Source organism: Parastagonospora nodorum (assembly GCF_000146915.1).
Source record: "Parastagonospora nodorum SN15 chromosome Unknown scaffold_23, whole genome shotgun sequence".
NCBI lineage: Eukaryota > Fungi > Ascomycota > Dothideomycetes > Pleosporales > Phaeosphaeriaceae > Parastagonospora > Parastagonospora nodorum.
The window spans coordinates 399,832-421,074 of record NW_001884571.1 but is presented as its reverse complement, the minus strand read 5'-3'; the positions used below and the strand labels follow the sequence as shown (position 1 = coordinate 421,074).

At 52.8% G+C, this 21,243-nt stretch overlaps 10 protein-coding genes across 10 annotated transcripts; 6 read left to right on the top strand and 4 right to left on the bottom strand.

Annotated features, from left to right (window-relative positions):
- Positions 1 to 554: 554 nt before the first annotated feature.
- SNOG_12726 (hypothetical protein) lies at positions 555 to 2,182 on the bottom strand (the record flags this gene model as incomplete). The annotated part of the gene is made up of 3 exons (XM_001802894.1): positions 555 to 680; positions 735 to 1,612; positions 1,813 to 2,182. The coding sequence occupies 3 exons, from the start codon at positions 2,180 to 2,182 to the stop codon at positions 555 to 557; spliced, it is 1,374 nt and encodes a 457-aa protein (XP_001802946.1).
- A 1,213-nt stretch (positions 2,183 to 3,395) lies between these two features.
- SNOG_12725 (hypothetical protein) lies at positions 3,396 to 3,977 on the top strand (the record flags this gene model as incomplete). The annotated part of the gene is made up of 2 exons (XM_001802893.1): positions 3,396 to 3,569; positions 3,669 to 3,977. 2 exons carry the CDS (start codon positions 3,396 to 3,398, stop codon positions 3,975 to 3,977), a joined length of 483 nt encoding a protein of 160 aa, XP_001802945.1.
- Positions 3,978 to 4,039: 62 nt separating this feature from the next.
- SNOG_12724 (hypothetical protein) lies at positions 4,040 to 4,244 on the top strand (the record flags this gene model as incomplete). Its single annotated transcript, XM_001802892.1, has 2 exons — positions 4,040 to 4,093; positions 4,179 to 4,244. The coding sequence occupies 2 exons, from the start codon at positions 4,040 to 4,042 to the stop codon at positions 4,242 to 4,244; spliced, it is 120 nt and encodes a 39-aa protein (XP_001802944.1).
- Positions 4,245 to 4,855: 611 nt separating this feature from the next.
- Positions 4,856 to 6,341, top strand: SNOG_12723 (hypothetical protein; the record flags this gene model as incomplete). The annotated part of the gene is made up of 2 exons (XM_001802891.1): positions 4,856 to 4,872; positions 4,916 to 6,341. 2 exons carry the CDS (start codon positions 4,856 to 4,858, stop codon positions 6,339 to 6,341), a joined length of 1,443 nt encoding a protein of 480 aa, XP_001802943.1.
- A 239-nt stretch (positions 6,342 to 6,580) lies between these two features.
- Positions 6,581 to 7,418, bottom strand: SNOG_12722 (hypothetical protein; the record flags this gene model as incomplete). The annotated part of the gene is made up of 2 exons (XM_001802890.1): positions 6,581 to 7,236; positions 7,316 to 7,418. The coding sequence occupies 2 exons, from the start codon at positions 7,416 to 7,418 to the stop codon at positions 6,581 to 6,583; spliced, it is 759 nt and encodes a 252-aa protein (XP_001802942.1).
- Positions 7,419 to 8,182: 764 nt separating this feature from the next.
- SNOG_12721 (hypothetical protein) lies at positions 8,183 to 10,159 on the top strand (the record flags this gene model as incomplete). The annotated part of the gene is made up of 3 exons (XM_001802889.1): positions 8,183 to 8,954; positions 8,975 to 9,159; positions 9,392 to 10,159. 3 exons carry the CDS (start codon positions 8,183 to 8,185, stop codon positions 10,157 to 10,159), a joined length of 1,725 nt encoding a protein of 574 aa, XP_001802941.1.
- A 1,471-nt stretch (positions 10,160 to 11,630) lies between these two features.
- Positions 11,631 to 12,609, bottom strand: SNOG_12720 (hypothetical protein; the record flags this gene model as incomplete). Its single annotated transcript, XM_001802888.1, has 3 exons — positions 11,631 to 12,099; positions 12,150 to 12,432; positions 12,504 to 12,609. 3 exons carry the CDS (start codon positions 12,607 to 12,609, stop codon positions 11,631 to 11,633), a joined length of 858 nt encoding a protein of 285 aa, XP_001802940.1.
- A 2,299-nt stretch (positions 12,610 to 14,908) lies between these two features.
- Positions 14,909 to 16,774, top strand: SNOG_12719 (hypothetical protein; the record flags this gene model as incomplete). The annotated part of the gene is made up of 1 exon (XM_001802887.1): positions 14,909 to 16,774. One exon carries the CDS (start codon positions 14,909 to 14,911, stop codon positions 16,772 to 16,774), a length of 1,866 nt encoding a protein of 621 aa, XP_001802939.1.
- Positions 16,775 to 16,925: 151 nt separating this feature from the next.
- Positions 16,926 to 17,423, bottom strand: SNOG_12718 (hypothetical protein; the record flags this gene model as incomplete). Its single annotated transcript, XM_001802886.1, has 1 exon — positions 16,926 to 17,423. The coding sequence occupies one exon, from the start codon at positions 17,421 to 17,423 to the stop codon at positions 16,926 to 16,928; it is 498 nt and encodes a 165-aa protein (XP_001802938.1).
- Positions 17,424 to 19,320: 1,897 nt separating this feature from the next.
- Positions 19,321 to 19,971, top strand: SNOG_12717 (hypothetical protein; the record flags this gene model as incomplete). Its single annotated transcript, XM_001802885.1, has 2 exons — positions 19,321 to 19,603; positions 19,688 to 19,971. 2 exons carry the CDS (start codon positions 19,321 to 19,323, stop codon positions 19,969 to 19,971), a joined length of 567 nt encoding a protein of 188 aa, XP_001802937.1.
- Positions 19,972 to 21,243: the final 1,272 nt, after the last annotated feature.

Here is a 21,243-nt window from a genome sequence, read left to right as displayed (position 1 = left end):
ACCGCTCGATAGATGAAGCAGCCTCGATTTTGAGAGCCACAGCTGGCCGTAAGAGTGCGTCATCGCATAGCGTCACCGGGGCGTTAGTGTGTAATGGTACGTCGGACACGAGGGGTTGCGACGCGAAGACATGTTTGCGCAAATGGTGTAAGTGAAGAAGGCAGCATCGAGGATGCAAGGCTGTCATGTTTCGCACAATGAGCTAGCGGATCAAGCCGCATGTCTCTGAGACCTCTACCTCTCAGTCAGCAAGTAGACCTAGCATCGCAATTCATAAAAGACAAACAGTCAAACACGAAACACTTTTGTTCAACTAATCTCCACCACTGACTTTCCGTGGAGTCGCCACTATAAATACACAATCGCAGATCGAGTCCCTGGTTTCTCAGCTGAATGTGCTGGCGAAAAAGCTCAAAATGACTCGGGAAAACACTTTTGGCGAAGAAGCAAAGCGAGAGGCCGGGCATCTCGCAGACGCCACTCTCCACCATCCGAACTCACCAACGCCCAATCAACCATAATGTTTCGAGTCCAATCGCCAGTAGCTACGTCGCTTACTCAGCGAACCTCTTATCGCGAGACTGCAACGTGACGAGCAAGTCGTAGAAGTCCTTGCGCCAGTCCACGCACTCGAGGTACTCCCACCAAAGGCGCAGCGCAGGCGGGTCATCCATATCAGCCTGTGTAGTGTCAGTACATGAATTCACCGAAGTGATCCTAACCGTAAAACTTACAGCCTCGAAAGCGTCCAGGATGAACTGCTTCTTGATCATCGCCGTCTTCATGTTTGCCTCGCGCTCCCACTCTCTCAGCTCCTCGACATACTTGCGCACGTCTTTGGCCATCTTCTCGTCAATCTTGACTTCCATATCGGAGTTGATCGTGGTGGTATCGACTTCGGGAGCGGCGACGATCTTGCCGATGTAATCGGGCTTCTTGAAGAAGTGCTTCTTCAGCTCCTGGGTCATCCAAGCCGGGCGGATGGTCGAGGTGAGCTCTGTGGCCCAGAAGTCCTTGACGTGCTGGGGTACTCTAGCCATCATGGTATCGACGTCAAGCTTGTCGCTCCAGCGGGTCTGCGAGTAGTTGCCGTAGTAAACGTATCGGCCGGTGCCAGGCTGCTCGACGAACATAGGAACGTTCTCCCACGACGTTGCGCCGCCCGGCAAGTCGCCATGTTCGGATTCAGGTGTGACGTTGAAGAATGCAGTGAGCTTGGCGCCGTGCTCACCGGGTTGGTCGGGCAGATACGGCTCGGTGGTTGGGTCCAGCATGTAATAAGTGCGGTTCTTGAGGATGCAGGTGCCATGGCCCACGATGTATCGCAGACCAGGGGACCAATCAGTGCCACCAAGGTGCTCCTCGAGGAATTGCGGATGGAAGGTGGCCATGTCACCAGGTATCTTGGCATCAATCGAGATGGGCGACAACGTCTTGACGAAGTGTGGCTTCCAGGCGTTCAGAGACAGCTTATCGACATAGAAGTCTTGCTGCATGACCGTTGCTGGCGATGAAGGCGGGCTCGGCATGGGCGCTGGGATGGTGGCCTTGTAAGTGGTGTCGACAGGGCCATCAGTAACGAGGCGGCTGTTGGGCGACTTGGTGACAGGCTCTTTGGTTCTATGTCAAGGTTAGTTGCATGGTGGTATTGGGAAGGCCGTCAGACCATCCTGACACTTGTGACTTACTCGCTTGCAGGCTTGCTACGCAAATGCGGGGGAAGTGAATTCGAGCTTGCTGACGCATTGCTGCCACCGTTTGCCGCACGTACATGGGGAGGTACGCTGACATTCGGTTTCGGCGTCGTCGTACCGTTCGCCTTCTCCTCGTCAGCATCACCGTCGATTGATTTGTGAACCTCGCGGCTGAGCTGCTCGAGCTCCTGCTTGAACTTCAGAGCGCTCTGGTGGGACTCGATCGGGTCTTGTGCTGCGAAGGGACCAACTGTCACTGGCCAACCGCCATTCTTCAGCTCGTCAACCGATGAGGCGAGGTCTTCCTGCATCTCCCGAAGGAGATCGATCTGAAGGCTGAGGCTTCCGTGCTCTTCCTCCAGGTTGAGGATCCGCGCCTCCAAGTACAGAGATGTAGATGGGCTCACCTGGCTTGTCATGCCATTCAGCGAGTGCAGCTTAGGCGCATAGCTGGAAACGGCGGGGTTGAACTTCTTGTTGCTGGCCATGAGGGGCGAGTCTGCACGGATGTGTAGGCTTGAGCCGCAATCACTTGTCAATGCGCTGAAGGCAGTAAGCTATATAAAGCGAGGTAGATGGTAAAGATGCTCGGAGAAGATTAATGTGAGGATGTGGTGGAAAGGAAGAGAGTTGGCGCCCGAGAGCCGTGCTTTATATAGGCCCTTCGTGGCAATCAGCTTGATCGGAGCGGTGGGGCAGCGCCCTTACCGTGCTGCTTGAGGTGAGAGAAAACGAGTGTTCTTCAGTAGTGAGGTTTGGTGGTAGTAAAGGCAGGTTCCACGGCGGGCGGTTTGCAATATCTGACAGGTAAACTAAGAGATCCCATCTACAGCGCATCTAGTGTAGACTTGTCTATGGCCTAGATTGAAGGATTCTGCAACTGTATCGACAGACTAGATTTCTTCTTCGTTGTCTTCGAAGTTGTTCAGATTTCATCGTGGAGACGAGAAGGGTGTGGCGTCCATCTAGACTGAAACGGGTGAGAGGTCGGTGATGGAGTATCTCCCCAAACTCTACGGTAGTTTTCTCGGATAGGCAAACATGCACCTTTGCTTCTGCATTCTTTTCAGTCACGCTTCCTGCATTGCATCTCTTGCGATGAATCGGAGTCTTCCATCCGTTTCCAAGACGTCCAGCTATTACGACTTCCATGGCGTACTACTACATAGGAGTCGTTTGACCAATCAGTCGCACTTGGTCTCCGAAAGTATCGATATTCGCAACAGCTGGGCGACTCGATCATTGAAACTCACGTGATTGCCCTCATACAACTGTCGGTGTGCTTAAGTGTGTCGCGTAGGTGTCGCGTGCCGAGACGCGACCGGCGAAACGCGCGAGCAACTCTGCCGCCGATTGCGAAAAACGCCCGTTGGTACCATTCGAAAACGGAGGTCTTTCAATGGGAAACCGACTTGGATGCTGGAGAGACGGCTCGAAGTTACGACAGTCTGTGTGTACCTGACATGTTGAGGGTCGAGGATCTCGAGGAGCCCCTAGGTTGGATTGGGCCAAGTGGGACCCTGAAATTCGACGTCATGCTTCTAGCGCAAAGCGCGTTGAAATGTGCCGGTCGTCGCAGGTCATTTGAGGAGAAGCACTGAAGATCAGCACTCGTTGTCCCTCCCAGCTCACGGGCACCACTTTTCGACTTTACCGGAGGCTTTGAAGGACTCTGTCTCATGCAACACTTTGTCCACAACCATGCCTCCCAAAAAACAACACCACGACGAAACGCAGTCAGTAAAGGAGAAGCTGCAGGGCTCGCGCAACCCGCGCAATGGCAGAGCGACGGTGCTGAATGGGAGCGCTCTGAAGGAGGTGGACAATGCATCAGTCCACAGCGGACAGACGTCCAGCGACTCCAATCCGTCGAATGTAGGTTTTGTCAGCCTCGGCGCTCGCCCTCTCGCCCACGTCACCAGGCACTCGTCAGTAATCGAGCAGAGCATGCGCAGCTGACAAGAAACCCCACAGATCAAATGGGCGTCGCAAGACACGTCTGTGCTACACAATTACCGGCGCGCGTACCGCCTCGACACCCCCTCTACGTTCAAGAACCCGCTCAGTCACGTCGTCCTCGGCCAAGGCATCGGGCGCTTCTCTCCAACAATGGCCCAGCCCAAGTCCAAACGAAGAGTGCACAAGGACCAGGTAGCCATGGCAGTGCGCAGACACTTCAACGCGCTCGGCGTGACAGAGTCTGATGTCATTGTCGACTGGCTGTACAAGTCAAAACACCAAGGTACGGCGCGCCACGTCGCTGTCGACGAGCGCGGCAGCTAACAGCGTGCAGACGACGAGTTCAGAGTCCGATTCGCACCGCAACGGAAATGATACCACACGACATGACCTCGCACACACACTTCGCTGCACTTGCGGCGTTTCTCCACGATACCCAGGTTTGGCAATAGTCAGCCTACACTACAACTACCTGCATGAGCATTGGACTGGCGTTTTGGGATGCATATTACTATAATTGGGCAGGCGCAGCACCAGCGGATGGGAGCTGGCCAGGGCACGACCTGGGAACGGTCGAATGTTGATGACTGAGCATGTTGTATGGCAAATTACCTGTACATGGGACATGAATAGAGGCATAGTCATAATGAAACATTTGGTACCTTGCATAACGTACTCGATATCTCCCGTGTCGTTGGCCGTGGGTCCAACGCGGCATCCTCCCGTTTCCGCCATGTGCTGCACGACGCCTGCACACATGAGCTGGAGCAACGCATCGCCTCATGTTCTGGCGCATACCTGCACACAAAGAGCAAACGAAAGTGCAAACCCGTCACTTCATGTAGAAAGCGCCGAATAACAACCAACCCTCTCGAGCTTGAGTTGCCTCGGGACTGTTGTCGAAATTGCTAGAAGCTCGCGGAGACGGCGCTTCGTCATTGGCCAGTGCGACCGCATCCCCAAAACTTTCTCTCCAGCGAACCACATCGGAAAAGCTGTATCGGCGCAACATTAACGAAACATACGCCCATTTTAATCTTCTTAATCTCTCGACATGAGCCTGGCTGGTCCAATGCCGCTCAGGGCGGTTGCACCTCTCCGCGCTGTATCGACGTCACGACCGCTATGTCAGAGACGGCGGATATCTACCGCAAACCGAGCACAACCAAGGCGGCCATCGGTCACAGTACGGAGACAGCAGAATGCACCATCAATACGAGTATGTGTAAATCGACCCAATTGTATACATTGTGAGCTAACAGGCTGCAGCACTTCCACGCAACTTCACCATCCTCCGCGATAGCCGATCCATACAAAACCCTCGGCGTCGATAAAAACGCCTCCGCCGCCGACATCAAGAAAGCCTACTACGGCCTCGCAAAGAAATACCACCCTGACACCAACAAGGAAGCCACCGCCAAAGAAAAGTTCTCTGCTGCCCAGTCCGCCTACGAAATCCTCTCCGACGCCGACAAGAAGAAGGCCTATGATTCCTACGGCGCCTCTGCATTCGACTCCAATGGTGGCTTCAACCCAGGCGCAGCAGGCGGTGGCGGCCCCGGCGGAAACCCCTTCGCTGGAGGAGGAGGATTTGGCGGATTTGGTGGATTCGGCGGCGCCCAAGGTGCAGGCGGTTTCCAGGACATAAACTTCGAAGACCTATTCGGAGCATTTACTGGCGGACGACGACCACGAGGCGGCGGCGGCGGCGGCAGACGCAACCCCTTCCAAGAAGAAATCCTCGTCGGCGACAACATCGAAATCCAAACCAACATCTCCTTCCTTGACGCCGCAAAGGGCGTCAGCAAGGAAATCCACATCACGCCCCTGGTCGAGTGCGGCACATGTTCCGGCTCGGGCCTCAAGACGGGCGCAAAGCGCGCTGAGTGCAAGTCCTGTGGTGGTACCGGTCAGAGAGTCACCAGCATGGGCGGCTTCCACATGTCCGCGACCTGCGGCTCCTGCGGCGGCTCGGGCTTCGCCATTCCGCGCGGTAGTAGCTGTAATACCTGCTCGGGCGACGGCGCCGTCAAGCAGCGCAAATCCATCTCCATCGACATTCCCGGCGGCGTCGAGGACGGCATGCGCCTGCGCGTCAACGGCGAAGGCGACGCCCCGCTCACCGGGCACGCCATGTCTTCAGGCAGTATCCGCGGGCAAAAGGGCGATCTGTACGTCCTGATTCGCGTCGCGAGTGATCCGAAGTTCAAGCGCAATGGGAGTGATATTCTGCATACGGCCACGCTGCCGCTCACGACGGCCGTCCTGGGGGGTGAGATCAAGGTGCCGACGCTCGACGGCGAAGTCATGGTCAAAGTGCCCACGGGTTCGGGGACGGGCGATCGCGTCACACTGTCCGGCATGGGGATGAAAGTCCTCAACGGCGGACGGCGGGCGGGTAAAGGCGATCTCAAGGTGGAATTCAAGGTCGCGATGCCCAAGTACCTGAGCGTCAACCAGCGCACGATTCTGGAAATGCTGGCCGACGAGATGGGCGATAAGTCCGCCCGCCGGGTGATCAATCCGGGCAAGATGAGGGAGGAGGTCGAGAGGGAGAAAGATAAGGCTGCGAAAGATGGGCACCAGGGAGAGGGGTTCTTGAAGAGCGCGTGGCATAATTTGACGGGGCAGCATAAGCATTTGAATGAGGAGGAGGAGGATAAGAAGAAGGGGTCTGGGTCGGGGTGAGGGATGATGGGATGTGACGACCAGGCGTATTTGGCGAGCATACTGAGCATTTGTTGGCGCATAAGACGGGGTTTTGAATCATGTATAAAAGGGGTATCAAGGAGGTATTTAGATCCGCCCTGTTCTCTCGACTCAAGGCTTGTACCATATAACACCAAGTTTCATCGTACAGCATCAAGCATATCTCATTGTCGTGCCCTCCCCGTCTTCCTAGTATCGCCCGACCTTGTCATTCATCTTCATTCCTTTGGCTCCGTATCCGCCCTCCAAGTACACGTCCTGCCCGCGATTTTCCACAACTCCTTCCTCTCCCTAAAGACATCCTTTGCCCAGCCCTGCACCTCTTCACTCACAATCTTCTTCGCGACCCAAGTAAACTCGCCCAAATCCCTCTCACACCCACTCTCCCGCTCATACTCGACCATCTGCAGCAGCAGTTCAATCTTATCCACATCATGCACGAACAAACTCTCGCTCGTCTCGCTATCCTCATACTCCTGCCAAATCTTCCTGACCTCGACGCCATTGAGCCCCCCACCAACCTTGCCCAACAACTTCTCGCAGATGTAATCCATCGTCTCGCTCTCGCGGCGACTCTTCTCTTCTTTGCTGACTGGATCGACGGGCGTGATGTCTCCCACCAGCGCCTCGGCCATGTCGTGGATGAGCGCCATGCGGCAGCACTTGGCCATGTCGAGTTTGCTGGACAGACTGGCGGGCGCAAGCATGGTGATGATGCTCATGCGGTACATGTGGTCGGAGATGGATTCGGGGGCCGGGATGCCGAAGCGTTGCCAGCCGGCGCGTTTTGTGGTTTTGAGGCGCTGGAGGAGGTGGAAGAAGGGGAGGGGGGAGGCGGTCGATTCCGTGTAGGTGAGGTTGAGTTCGGTGAGGACTGGGTGGGTGGCAGGTCAGTTACACGTGTGGATTATGGGGTGGAGTAGAGCGTACGACGACGCGCTGCTAGGACATACCGCTCTCGACGCTCCATTTGGCCTGTGAGACTTCTTCTGCCTTTGACTGCCCCGCGGTGGGCGGGGGGACGCCGTTGGTCTGTGTTGCTTCGTCGACGGCCATTTTGGCTGGTGTGGTGTGTCGAAGCAGGGAGGAGGTGTGTGCGAAGCCGACTCACGCTATGCGAAGAGTGAGTGAAGCGTGAATGTTTGTGCACTTCACTATCAAACGCAACCAGTGACGAAGGAAAGCGCGGACCCCTGCACCTGCATGCGCGCGGACTTTAGTCGCTTCCCTCCGCCTTGGCAGCATAAACAACACCACACGAATCACTCTCCTCACCGCTGGAAGCTGCTATATGACCCAGCAAAGACCAAACAACTCCGAGATAATGCAAACGGCGAGAGCATGTCGCGGTCAACCTCGCAGTCGTCGACAGCCACTAATACCACGACCCACGGCATTTCCCGCAGCTTGTCTGCCAAAACAAACACAAAGCCGCAACCGCTGAACCCTTCGCCTGCGCAGGATGTTAGGATTTTTGTGTCGAACTTGAGATTATTGGATTTGGACTTGAAGGGCGACTGGCCGGGAATTTCGGTGCAAACCTTTTCGGCGAAGAACGCGGATCAGAGACAGAGGATTGGTGGGACTGAATGGGCGCTCTTTCGACTTTTCGAGATATGGGATCCCGATGAGACGGCGCAGGTAATTGAGTACAGCCCAAGTAATTTTGGGGTGGCGCTGATGATATGTAGAAACTCCAACCATTCTTTCCGCCCCTCGAGCCTATTCAGTCGCTGAACCTCCGCGCTGCGTTGTATCGATGTCTGAACGAACTGAAGAAGAATGGGGTCTTGGGTCGGGAGACTGTGCTTCGCAAGACTATGCTGGATGAATGCAAGGGCGAGAAGTTCTACGAGATACTCGCCATCTTCTCCAATGCTGCGCTTAAGAAAGTGCTCGAGTCGCGAGAAAGCAGGGTCAGCGATGAGGCTGTTGCCAGGAGACTGGCGATTGCACCGACACTGTCTGCGGGCAGTCAGCAGTCTCTGCTGCCCCTAGCCATCGCGCACAAGGCGGCGCTTGTCAACATTCTGAGACGGAAAGAGCAGAAGAGGAGGCGATATTTAGAATTTGAGGCTCTGTTGAATAGCAAGACGGAGGACATCAATCGGCGCATACGCAAGAGCAAAGACACGCCACGGGCAAAGCGACCCGCAGTGCCACAGAGAGAGGCAGATGCTATCAAAAAGCAGCTCAAAGACAACTGGATTGGCAACCAGAAGTGGCTAGATGTTATGCTTCAAGGCGACGATGTGCAAGCTGGCGAAGCTTGGATGGGCAGCAGGTTTGACAAGATCTGGCGCATGGTAGAGCATGGAAGGAAGTTGGAAGATGTTACTCCTGAAGCGGGGTTGCTAGAGAACTTGCAGTCGAGGGTGCAGGAACAGAAAGACAGGTTGGCGAAGTGGAAGACGTTCCATGAGAGGCTTCAGCAGGACAAGGCAGACCCCACGGCTACTGTTGTGAAAGCACCTGCAGTCACCAAGGAGTTCAAGTTCGAGGACCATTTACGGTATGCGTTACCGTCTAGCAAGCGGAGCGCAAATGAGACGAAGCCTGTGCAGCGCCCAGCTATGTCCTCAGAGTATGAGGGTATCTTGAGCGAGATGAAGGCGGATTTGGCTCGCGTAACTACTTCAAAGTCGATTCGAACTGCTTCCCCGCTGGCACGAAGACGGACTTCATCTGGTGCGCATTCGCCAGCACGAAGCCGCAAGAACACACGATCGGAGTCGATACCTCCGGTGCCGATAAGCCCAGTGCGAACTACGCGGCCGTTGCTTCAGAGCAAGAAGTCGTCACTCGAAAGGGTTCCGGTCCTGCTCCCCACAAGACGAGCACCGGTTACAGCCACGCCTATTGATTCCGAAGCGACGCTCGTTGGTCATACATCTGCTTTGCGCAGTACAGGGACGGCATCGTATCCAACTCAAAGCCCGGTGGAAGAATATGCTGTGTCAGAGCCTGAACTGGACACGACCGAGATTGTACCAGAAGTAGTAGAGGAGCCACCGTCATCTCCGCCACAGGCCATTGACTACCCTTCTCAGCCACCGTCTCCAGAGCCGACCTTCGCACGTCCCTTCGAGCCGCCAACACCCTTCCTAGAACCACCAGAGCTCAACCCCGAAGAAGCACTAGCCGAACAAATTGTCACATCCATCGGCGACGCAACCCCCTCCCCCGTCAAGAAGCCCCAACCACGCATGTCCCTCTCCCTCCTCGAACGCACCCGCATGTCAATGGCCCGCACCACCTCCTTTGAACCGATCACTGAATCGCCTCTACCAGAACCCAGCCCGCAACTCCCCACGCTCCCCAGCGACCCCGAACCCGACCGCCACGCCACCCTCCTCGAACGCACGCGCCTCAGCATGATGGCCATGGAAGCCAAGCCCCGTCAATCCCTCGGCGGCCCGCGTGACAAAGACAAGCGCAAAAGCCGCAACTCGCTCTTCCCCGTCAACCAATTCGACACGCCGCGCACGCGCAAGTCGTTTGAAATCATCGAGGAGGCGAAATCTACGGATCCAGAGCGCACGCCTAAGGAGGTGCTGTTCAGCGATGAAGTCGATTATGAGAGAGTGTTTAAGAGTCGGCCGCGCATTGCGACGAGTCCGGTGTTTAGTCCGGAGAGGGAGGGTGGGGTAGATGAGGAGGGAGATAGTGATCCGGATGGGGTGACGGGGATTGATCTGGGGGATGTGGATTGTGAGGGGGATCAGGATGAGGATGGGTTTACGGGGAGTTGGGCGGATAGTCCGAGTAGGGTGAGGGCGGGGAAGGTTAGGTATTGAGATTTCAGATGGTATTCCACGAACACAGTTCACCGGCGTCAAAGTTCTTAACACAACTGCGTGAAGAGAATCTAAAAAAAAACTCATGTTGTGATGGTTGTTATCATTTCGAGGCTTTCTTATTGAGCATCGTCAGGGTTTTTTTGGAGGAGAGCAGACAACCCAGACCATGTCGTGTTTTCCGTGCAGTTTTGGAAAATAGTAGGAAATGATATTGGTGCGGAGGAAGAGATTGGAAGGGCCGTGGTGGATTTTATACGTCGCTAGCTAAGAGTCTGCAAAACCTTCAGGGCGTGGTCGTTTCATTTCACGAATATGGTTTCTTCGCATCTAACATAGCGGCGAAAAGAGAGTCTGGGAGAGAAACGACATGCGAAGTATTCGTCCTATTTTCTCTGAATAGGTTTTTTTGACATTAGACACCAGGGTCATGGCAATTATCGCAGGTATTTTGTACAATGTAGGAGGATGTGATATTAGATAAGAAAAGGAAGTAGAAGCAATGTAGTGGAGTTTCTATATCGCTATCCATCATCGATCAAAACTCCGCGAAACTTTCGAGACATAATTATCTTACGTACATGAACACAACTGCGAGAAGAGAGCCTGACGTCAGCTAGTGCTTCTAGCATTCTCTAAGCTTTCTCAAGAACTATTGTTTTAATATTTTGGAAAACAGACACTAGCCTATGGGAGGGGTTTCCAGGTCTTTTTGGGACCTGGAAGGAGAGCATGTTGGTGTGAAAGAAAGAGGGTGGGAAGGAGGAAGAATTTATATATCGCTAGCCCTAAATGGCTCAAAGTTTTCGGGAGTTGATCATTCTACGAATAGTTCCGTCCCATTGAAACATAGCCGTGAGAAGAAAGCTGAGATGGAAACGACATGACTCGTGTTCGCTGTGTTTTCTAACCTCTCTCATGTGATAGTCGTCAGGGATTTTTAGAATGCAGACACCAGGTCATAGCGAGGTGTTCGGGCTGCTTTTGGAACATAGGAGACTGTTAGTGTAGAAGAATAGTGTTAAAAGGGCGTGGTGGAGATTATATACTGGTCTGATCACGCTATTGGTAGTGGTCATGCGTTGTACATCTGATTGGCAGGGTGTGGGCGGGAGAAATTGGTAGTAAGTATTTCACAAGTCAGAAAGATACAGGAATGGGGAGCACGAGGAGTTTAGAATCGCGAGTGTTCGGATGAATGTTGACTACAAATATTAGTCCATGAGTATGGAGATTCTAAAAGTCATGTCACGTCACAGGCTTTTGGCAATTGCGCAACATTGATGTATTGCAAGATGTACTGCCTCTTCTTGGACCTAAACGAAACGCTTCCCACTTCCAGTTCGTTATCGTCATCAATATTATACAAAGGCCCTCAATGATCATACAAGCGCAACAAAACAAACATGGTATCGAACGCCCCATGACCAGCAACGCTAGGTAATTCACAATATCCGCCCAATCAACGCCATCATTTCGCAAGTCCCAAGCAGTGCTGCGGCTCCGCTTCCGCAACATGTATGCTCGATTTGTCTTCTTTGGATTCTTCCCGCGAGTCCACTGTGCTCAAGCGCTTCATGCCAAAGCCTCGATCCACATCTCCATCTTTCTTCGGCGCCATGCCAATCTCCTCGGCGCCTTCTTCTTCGTCCTTGTTCAGACCGAAGCTGAACCTGTTGAAGTTGCGCCGGACGCCAGTGGACTTGTTCGTAGTCACGCGGTCTTCGTAGTAGTTGCCTGTTGTGCGACTGCGAGCGAAGTACGGGAAGAGGTAGCGGAAGAGACGTTTCGTAGCGGGTGCGCAGGCCGTCATGATATGCACAGCGGGTTCGGCGATGGAGATGGAGACGCCAATGTCCCACGTTCGGTCTTTGTTGGTGGGCGCGATGCGGTAGTAGTAGACGATGAAGCGGCCCACTGATACACCTGTTGCTATCCATCTGTTCACTCCGTTAGCTCGGGTTTCGTTCTTGGGACTGGTATTACGGACCCAAGTGACATGACGATCACGACGAGCATCTTGGTCTTGCGCTCCATTTGTAGGTTCCAGACCATGATGGAGGGGATAGGGATGATGATGACGTCCATGAAGATGCTGAGCGCGCAAGATGTGAGAACAAAGGTGCGAGAGTCGAAGCATGTTCCGCCTTTGACTAGGTTGCCGTCGGCATCCATAGTGTCCATGGCGGGTCTGGCCCACGCATACTGCACAGGTGTACACTGAAGGATATTGCCGAGAGTGGTGCTGATTCCATAGATGATATTGAGCCACCCTGTCGCGGAGGTTAGTATTCGTCTTCCAGATATGACCTCCAGTAGTGCCATAGTGGTGGGCTACACTTACAAACCGCATGCAGCGAGTACCTGATCCTCCTTCGCTTATCCTTCATGCGCCACAGGAACATGATGATAGACGCGCGGATCGCAAACATCATTGGATGGTAGAACATTTGGACAGCGAAACTCCATTTGTTTGTCGTGATCTGTTCCGGTACCGTCTTCTTTGGAAGGTCGTAGACATGATAGCCAGTACCACTTAACAGGACAACTACTTATGCATAAGCCTTCGTCAAGTATAAAGAATTGAGTGACTTGCATTTCCAAGTCGCAATTGTTTGTCCAAACAGAAGAACCATCGATATGATGATGAGGTAGTCATCCCAGGCAAAGTTGCGCCCTAGGTAGCGCGAATACACTCTACCCGCTACGAAGAGGAAGGCCAGAACCGTGAAGATGGCGATGATCGTAAGGCATTCCTCTTGCCGACTTTCCACCATGATGTGTACGACAAGTATAATTGCGATTCACAACCAAGTGAACCTTATCGATGTGTCGAGATGGGGAATGAGTCGGAGTGCAGATGGAAGTCTCAGTCGGTCCTATAGAAACGCGTGAAAGCCAATTCCAGAGTTGGCTAGCACATGTGACGAGATCTTGACAGGCTCTTGCATATGCAACCCTCTGTATGCCTAGTCGATCGCGCAAAGAAAGTCAGGCGGTTTTGAGAATAAGATCGTTAAGGCGCAATTGATTCGCCTGGAGAAGAGTATTGAATGAGGTGATGTGCCTCAATGGCTTGCAGGTGGGACCGAGTGGGAGGTAGCGAAGCTAGCGAGAAGAAGATCACAGGTTTTTTCTGGGTAGCAAATGCATTGGGGTGGTGCTTGTCGTTCGGTGGATGCAACCGAGATTTCTGTCACTCTCCAGCCTGCATGAACTTCGTTCCCAGCCGTTTCTTGATGCAGGTCCCGCCTTACCGTTGGGGAAAAGAATCCTGTCTAGACGAATTTCGGACCTATAGGCCGGTTCTAGAGCCCCCAAGCAGTTGTTTTGTTTTACTTAATGCATGATGGGCAAATAGGCTAGTCAGGCGGACGATATTGGAAAGGCATGGCAGTGATCAATCAGGACATTTCTGACGACTAGAGAAGATTTGGAGAAAAGAAGTGTTGATCTTTGCGCACAGGTCAAGCGGCCTGTGTGTGGCTGACGGGGAAGTCCACCCGGCCATTGAGCACGTCCCGGACCGATTCATGCGACACGTGCTTGACCTCAGGAGGACGTGATGGTTTTTGACGATGTTTCCGAGGTTCGTTTCACACACCCATAGCTCCGATATTATAAGATTGGCCAGTGGGTTGTGTAGGGATGAAAACAAGATATTTGTATACACATACAATGGCAGACGTGATGGCATGACAATCCTCGACTGACTTCGGAGAATAATTGCTGAGCGAAGCGGGCCCTGTAACGCGGAGTATTTCACTAGCGCAGATATTACTCTCCGCGAGTACCGCGTGTCGACTAAGCGGCGGCAAACACTTCTTGGGCATCACTGCCTGCGAAAAGTTCTCTCTCATCCGTGATAGCGAGTAAGGGTAGCGGACCATGATTCTGTTATCAAGTGCAGTTTCAGAATCCTGCGAGACTATATCGTTGAGCCCATTCTAGAGCCGTGGAGTTGGTGATGTTCGTTCGGTGACCTCGGGAGTGTCAGGCGCGCACGTCTACGTTGCGGCTCTCAGGCTCGGTCCGCTCCAAGACTTCAAAACTCCAATATTCGCACCAATCACACCAAACGCTGCCATCTAAGCAATGGCTACAGATTGGTACGTTCAGCTCCTTTGTAACAGATACGAGATAAGTACCATGTTTGCTACGCGTTCCTCTAGTGACGCCGAAGCAAAGCGGGGTGTAAGATGAACAGCTGAGTCGCATCCCAGTCGAGTCCTCTCCCCCATTGAGCAACGATCATTCATGATCAATCTTACATCACCAGACTCGGTTAGCCCTCTTCTTAATTTGGCCTGACGTTGCTCGCCCCCTCCGATGTGCCGTCTCAACCAACAACGTGCGCAGCGCGCCGTGCCACTGACCGTGCTTCGCGCTCAGTTCGTGCATCCTCCGCTGTGATGAATTGATGATCCACTGGGGGAATACAGGGCCAGGAAATGAGCGAGAAATGCAGCCAAGGACGGCATTTCGAGTTTTGCCACAACCTTGATCCTTGATTAGAACGAGGTAGCCCTGATTTCATTACTCTTGCACCACGCCTGTCAATATCTCGCAGCGTGAGTGATCTTGATCTCGTCGACAACCAGAGCAGCTTCGGACCGAGAAGCTAGTATGTAAGAAACCCGTTCTTATGCAATTCCGTATGATTAAAGTTTGACCGGTGTGACAGATCTGCAAGTGCTCGACGCGGTCGACCTGTGAAGAGAGGGAAGCTCGTTCGAGCCGAACATCACCATGGCCTCACTCCCGGTCCTGGTCACAGCTTTGTTGGCCACTTACACGAGCGCGACTCCAGTGCTCTCAGCAAACCTCGACGTTGGCAATGTGCACGTCGGTGTAGATCTTAATGGTGTCTCGTCAACCTTGAAGTACCTCTTCTCTCCAGCTGCACAGGCCGCCCCCAATGTCACCACTTCGCGATGCAAAGTCTATCCTGGCGACGAAGCATGGCCTTCGGATGAGGCTTGGGCTCAGTTGAATGACCTCAGCGACGGACGTTTGATCGCAGATGCGACCCCTCGAGCGGCAGTATGCTATCCCGACCAGCCCAGTTACAATGCGACCCAATGCGCTGCGTACACTGTAACGGAATGGCAAAAGTCATACACGCATATACATGACCCGATTGAAATGTACTCTCCAGTCGCTCAAGGATTGACATGCTCGATCCCAAATCTGTTCGATTCGCGTGGCTGCACACGCGGCGGATTTCCCAAGTACGTGATGAACGCCACCGAGCCAAAGCACGTCCAGCTTGCTGTGAACTTTGCGCGGAATACTGGTGTCCGACTCGTCGTCAAGAACACGGGGCATGATTTTCTTGGAAAGAGTGGCGGCAAAGATTCTTTAAGCATCTGGACGCACTGGATGAAAGACATTGAGTACATCGAGAAGTATGAAGACAGCAACATGGGCTACTCAGGACCGGCTTTCAAGGCTGGTACTGGTGTGCAAGCTTTCGAGATATACAAGGCCGCAGCCGAGAAGAAAAGAATTGTTGTTGGTGGTGAGGGCGAGACTGTCGGAGTCATGGGTGGGTATATTCTAGGAGGCGGACATTCCCCATTGACTCCTATCTACGGAACTGGTGCAGACAACGTCCTGTCTTTCGAAGTGGTCACCGCTGACGGCGAGTTCGTGGTCGCAAACTCAACTTCCAACACTGACCTCTTCTGGGCCTTGCGCGGTGGAGGCGGCAGCACCTTCGGTGTCACAACATCGGTTACTGTCAAGGCTCATCCTGATCTCGAGGTTACTGCCGCTCGCTTTGGCTTCTCATCTGCGCAAACCGGAGTCGAAAACTTCTGGGCTGCCATTCGCAGCTACGTCGATTCATGGATCGCGAACGCTGATGCGCAAACGTACACCTATTGGACATTAATTCCTTCCAACGGAACCTTCGCCTTCGCGTTCTCGCCATTCTTCGCCCCCAATAAGTCACTCGAAGATGCAACTGCTCTTCTTCAACCTTGGTTCAACAAGCTGAATGAGCTTGGTGTCAAGTTCGACCCTAACATTACGCACTTCGACAACTACTATGATGCATGGCGCTCATCGTTCCCACTCGAAGCCGTACAAAAGCCCAATGTTGCAACAGCCTCTCGACTATTCCCTCGCGCAAACTTTGAAACGGAGGAAAAGCGTCAAGAAATCTTCGACCACATCAAGAGGTCCACCGAGAAGAACCGAGTCCAGGTCCACTTCAACATGCAGGCCAAAGACCCTGCCAACAACGACAACGCGGTCAACAGCCATTGGCGACCGCTAGTCTCCTTCTCTATGCAATCCGTCCGCTGGCCCATCAACAGCACAAGTGAGGAGATCCTGAAGATCCGAAATGACTTCCAGGACGTCGATGCACAGTCTTGGCGTGACATCAGCCCTGGCGCCGGAGGTTACCTCGCTGAGGCAGATCGTCTGGAACCGGACTTCGGATTCGCATTCTGGGGCGACAAGTACCCGAAGCTGCTCGAGCTGAAGAAGAAGCTTGACCCCTACGATTTGTTCTTCGCAACAACAGGTGTGGGCAGTGAGAGGTGGAAGGTAGAGAGTGTAGATGGTTTGCCGAATGAGAACGGCAAATTATGCCGCGTTGAGTAGGGTTTGATCGTTCTAGCAAAGATACCATATTGAGCATTCTTCCTTCATCGTATGAAGCCATTCTTCTGTATTTATTTGTAGCTTCGACATCGTGCTGTGTCCATGATGCTAGAAATGTGGCACCGTAGGCGTGGCTTGCGTACCAGTAATTTCACGCTTTTCCACCCATCATAATTTCCTTCAATCTACCTGCCGCAATGCCGTCAACGAACTCAGTGCTCTTCTTTACCTTCCTTCCCTCGTGATTCATTTCCAGCATCCATAACAAGTCGTTTTCTACCGATGCCTGTGAGCCTTTTGGAACCATCCAGAAGCTGACTCTGAGCATGACCTTCATTTTCGCTTCGTCTACTAGAACATCAGTCACTGTTGTTTCCCACGACTCCAGGTTCGGCAACATAGCCTCGAGATGCTTCGTGAAATGCGAGAACGAATATGTGCCTTGAAGACGAGGGTTCATCGACACTGCATAATTGTGTCCCCATGAATGTTCATAGTCTGTTGTGCAGATTCTCTCAATGCGTTTGAAGTTCATGCGTTGTGGCTGCGAGGGGTCTTGAGCTTGCGCGTCGATGAAGGCGAGGGCTGTGGTATGGAGATTGAGGTAATCTAAAGACGAGCCAGCAGGTGGAACCATAGCTTCCGACATATTGATTGTCGGTTGCGGAAGAGCCATTCTGCGACATAGTGCATGGGGATCATGTATATATATGCGCCCGTAGAGCGCACGCGGCTCCCCACAGCCATGTCCACGGAACACGCAGCTAGGAACTTTCGTCCGTCCAATAACGCACCGAAGATACTATCGGATGCAGGTGTAGAGCAGTTTCAGGGGTGTTCGACGCGTGCGCTAAAAAGGCCGGAATTGCGACTCGCTTTGACGTGAGCCTGGACGCCAATTAACACCGACCTTTGCCTTGCGGATGTCATGATTCAACGTCATGACACATGTTGAAGTAATGAGCGACGCAACTACGCAAAACAAAAAAAAAGATAAAACGCGAGACCGTATGGGACATTCCGAAGGGATCAAACAGATAGAGATGCTAGACGGACGGAGTTCGGCCTGGAGATAGATCTTCTCCTGAATAGTCCACTCGCCCAACGAGTTCTACGTCTACCATGAGCCAACCGCGTCCGTGTATGAGAGAATCTCTTCGATCATTCTATGGGTGATCGTACACACGTGCCAATAGGCAACAATGTAGCATGGACAGGATATGAGATCGAAGCAGATCCAGACGCCGGCGTGCGGTTGGATCCGATTCGAACCCACAATGCCTTATAGGCAAGCCCCCGCTCAATACAAACCCACACCTAGGTTTACTTCAAGATCAAAAACACTAACATTTATCAATGAAGAGACCAGGGGGGTTCCTAGGTGAGTCTGTAGCTCAGTGTTGTCCAGTGAAGCAAGCCACAACCGGCTGTAGCTTTGCACCTCATTGCCATCATTGTGCCAGTTTTATACCACGTGTTCGCAATCGATGGTTTCGTGACCTGTGCGAGGTTTTCGGCGGCGTCGAAGGTTGTATCGTGTTGAGGTGGACGCAGGCGCTAAGTGGTAGTGACATGTCGCGTTGTGCTTGTCGTGTGCGCGCTATCTTTCGATCATGGGCCGCAATCATTAAGCATGATTGTAATGACCTCTCGGGATGTGTGAGGGGTTGGGTGTCGTGTTCGAGTTGGGTCTGGTTCCTGCGTATTCTTTAGCGATGATGTCGAGAACGACGTGGTCAGGCAGACCATGCTCTTCTTCAGCGTGTTCAAGCCTACAGGCATGCATTGCCTGACATATTGTACGGCGCTCGATACCTACAAGTTAGCACAGTATTAGCCAGCCGCGCGGTCATCATGGACGCAATACAGACCCGACACACTGCGTGCAGACAGCGGCAACCAGACGCACGCGCTTTTTAAGCCATCACATGTACTGTGTATTTCATAGACTGGCGGTAACCCTTGCCAGCACTTACTGGACGTTTTACAGTTGAAGGACGCGTTGTACTGCCTTCCGGCAACGTTTCCCTACCTAAGCCGCACGCCAGCGAGCATGTATGACCACGTCTCCCCTCATAAGAGTATGTCCCTCTGTGTTGATATCATTGATCAAACAGTCGAGTTTATGTGCTCCCCTAACACTCTTGTGTTCCTCCGCGCCCCAGGACGCTCAAGCTCGATGAAGAGATTCTAGGGGTTCGGCGGAGATGCGGTAGTGAGCGAGCGGCGGCGAGAACACGATCTGAATCGTAAGGCGAAGAAGCTGTGGTATATCAACAGGGACTTTCGACTCCATAGCAGATGTTTGGGAGTGTGGGATCCTAGGTAGAACTTGGTGGAGGAATGATGGAATGACCGTGCGCCACTTGTGCAAGAACAGCACAGCACAGCCATCACCTGGGAGGTACTCTCGGACCGTCCGCAATACCGTATCTCTACAGCATGAACTTGACCACATTTTGCATCTCAAGTCAGGAATGCTTTCAACGAGGAATGCTTTCAACGAGGCGGGGAGCTTGATCGCACTGTAATACATACGCGCGGTCATGGGTGGGGACTGCCATCAGATGGGACACGCAGGTGAACAAGATGGTGGTCCCTTCCAGGAAGAGATGCTCTTAGTTTCAGGAGAGAGCATAGTGGTATTTGGCATGGGTGGTGCAGGTCGGTGTCTGGCACAAGTGCAGCGTGTTATATCAGTACAAAAGCTTGCGGCTATTCCGGTGGTTCTGAGCAGAAAGATCTGGCGTGTCGAGACACAGCCCCAGTTTTCGTTGATTCTCGAATACGACTCATATCAGCACAGCAAGGCGTCTAAGGATGTCTGCTGTAAGCCACACCTCTTCAGATGAGCATGTTCGGTGTTCTTCAGCATCATATGTAACGGGCCTTGCTGGTCGTGATATTCTAAAGTGGATTTTGGGCATCTCGATCAGGAGCACAAAATCCAGGACGGGCCGATATTTGTGTCACACACTGCATCTGGCCGTCCCGAGGTCGCGTTTGGAACCATAGAGCTGGTATTGTATTCAATGCCCATCCACCAATGTGGCCTGCGCACATACGACGAACTCGATATTGCGTTCACACAGAGCGTCCTAGTGTGGGCGCCAAAGTTTTGTGATACTGCTGCACAGCAAGGCAATATTAAGCTACCACACTATCGGATTTGGACGCGCACTTTTCCGAGTCGCTGATAACCATTGATAGTGATCTTCGAAGTGTTAGACGCTCTGAATTGGTCTTACTCACAACCAGCAGAGTGTTGGCGGGTACACTGGCCACATGTGTACGATCGTACTATATGCTTGTATTGTCTTGGTTCCCAGTACGCGATTATGGAGGCCCTCGAATAGAAATCCGGAGAACATGTCTGTTCTGAGTGGCTGACTTGAAGGAACTTGGTGAACTGGGCGCTATCGTGAGGCATCAAAGCCGAGAGCATAGGAAGGAGTCCGATGGACCTTCACCGAAAGCCAGGGCACAATAGCGTCATAGACTCTTTAGATCATCAAAGCTCGGGTTGGTTCACGACTGAAAATTGCCGTGGATTCCATTCAGCGAACGGGCCTGCATAGTAGTGTGCTGATCTGAAGGCTCAAGCATTCTCGTCTCTGAGGCCAGACCACACTTGAAATGTGGCAAGGCCAGATCAAGAACTTACTCTATACACTAAGGCTGCTTTGGTACCAATGCGTTTCAGTGAGGCTATCCCGCTACGTGAAACTCCTTGTACGAGCGGAGTTTTCGGGTGCAGCGCCAGTGTGCCCTCCAGAATGAGTCTTGATCTCCAGTGCACATTCCAACGTTGCATGAGCCACGCAAAGTTTTTCTGTCGATTCTATTAAAATCACTCGAGAGCCTCGTCTATTGTTACGGCAAAAGCTTGAGCGGCGCAGTACCCGTATCTGATCAACCTCGAAACACAATCACATGCACCTTTCTTTCTTCTCGGAAGGATGTGTCACATCATCAGGGTGCAAGTATGATTGCACAGGTTGTTCCCGATCCCCCAGAAGCCTTGCGATGGTCTGTATCAGGACGCACTGATGCAGTCAGGGTGGCAGGCATACCAATGGGAGGGCTTGCAGGAGGGCTCACAGCCAATAATTGAAATACACCGCCGCGGAGCTCTTTGCAGAGCCGTATGCCGAGCTTTCATTGATGATCATCAGATCATCATTGAGAACCACTGAGGAGCATGACTATTGTGCCTTCCTATCTCCCTTCAAAAGCTGCATTGTGTGCAGTTCTGGACAGTAAGTAAGCTGCTGATGGAGGGCACTGTCGCACTGCCTGCCTACCTCGATTCCGCTTGTTGAGACCGGCAGCGACCACTCACGTCGCGTAGGTACGCATATGGTAACGCTACTGCAAGAGGCAGCTCTTGCTGATTTTGTGACGAGTTGGTCTTGTTCATGCCCGCAGGTGAATTTTCGGCGCGCTGGACCTTACAAAAAAAACATATC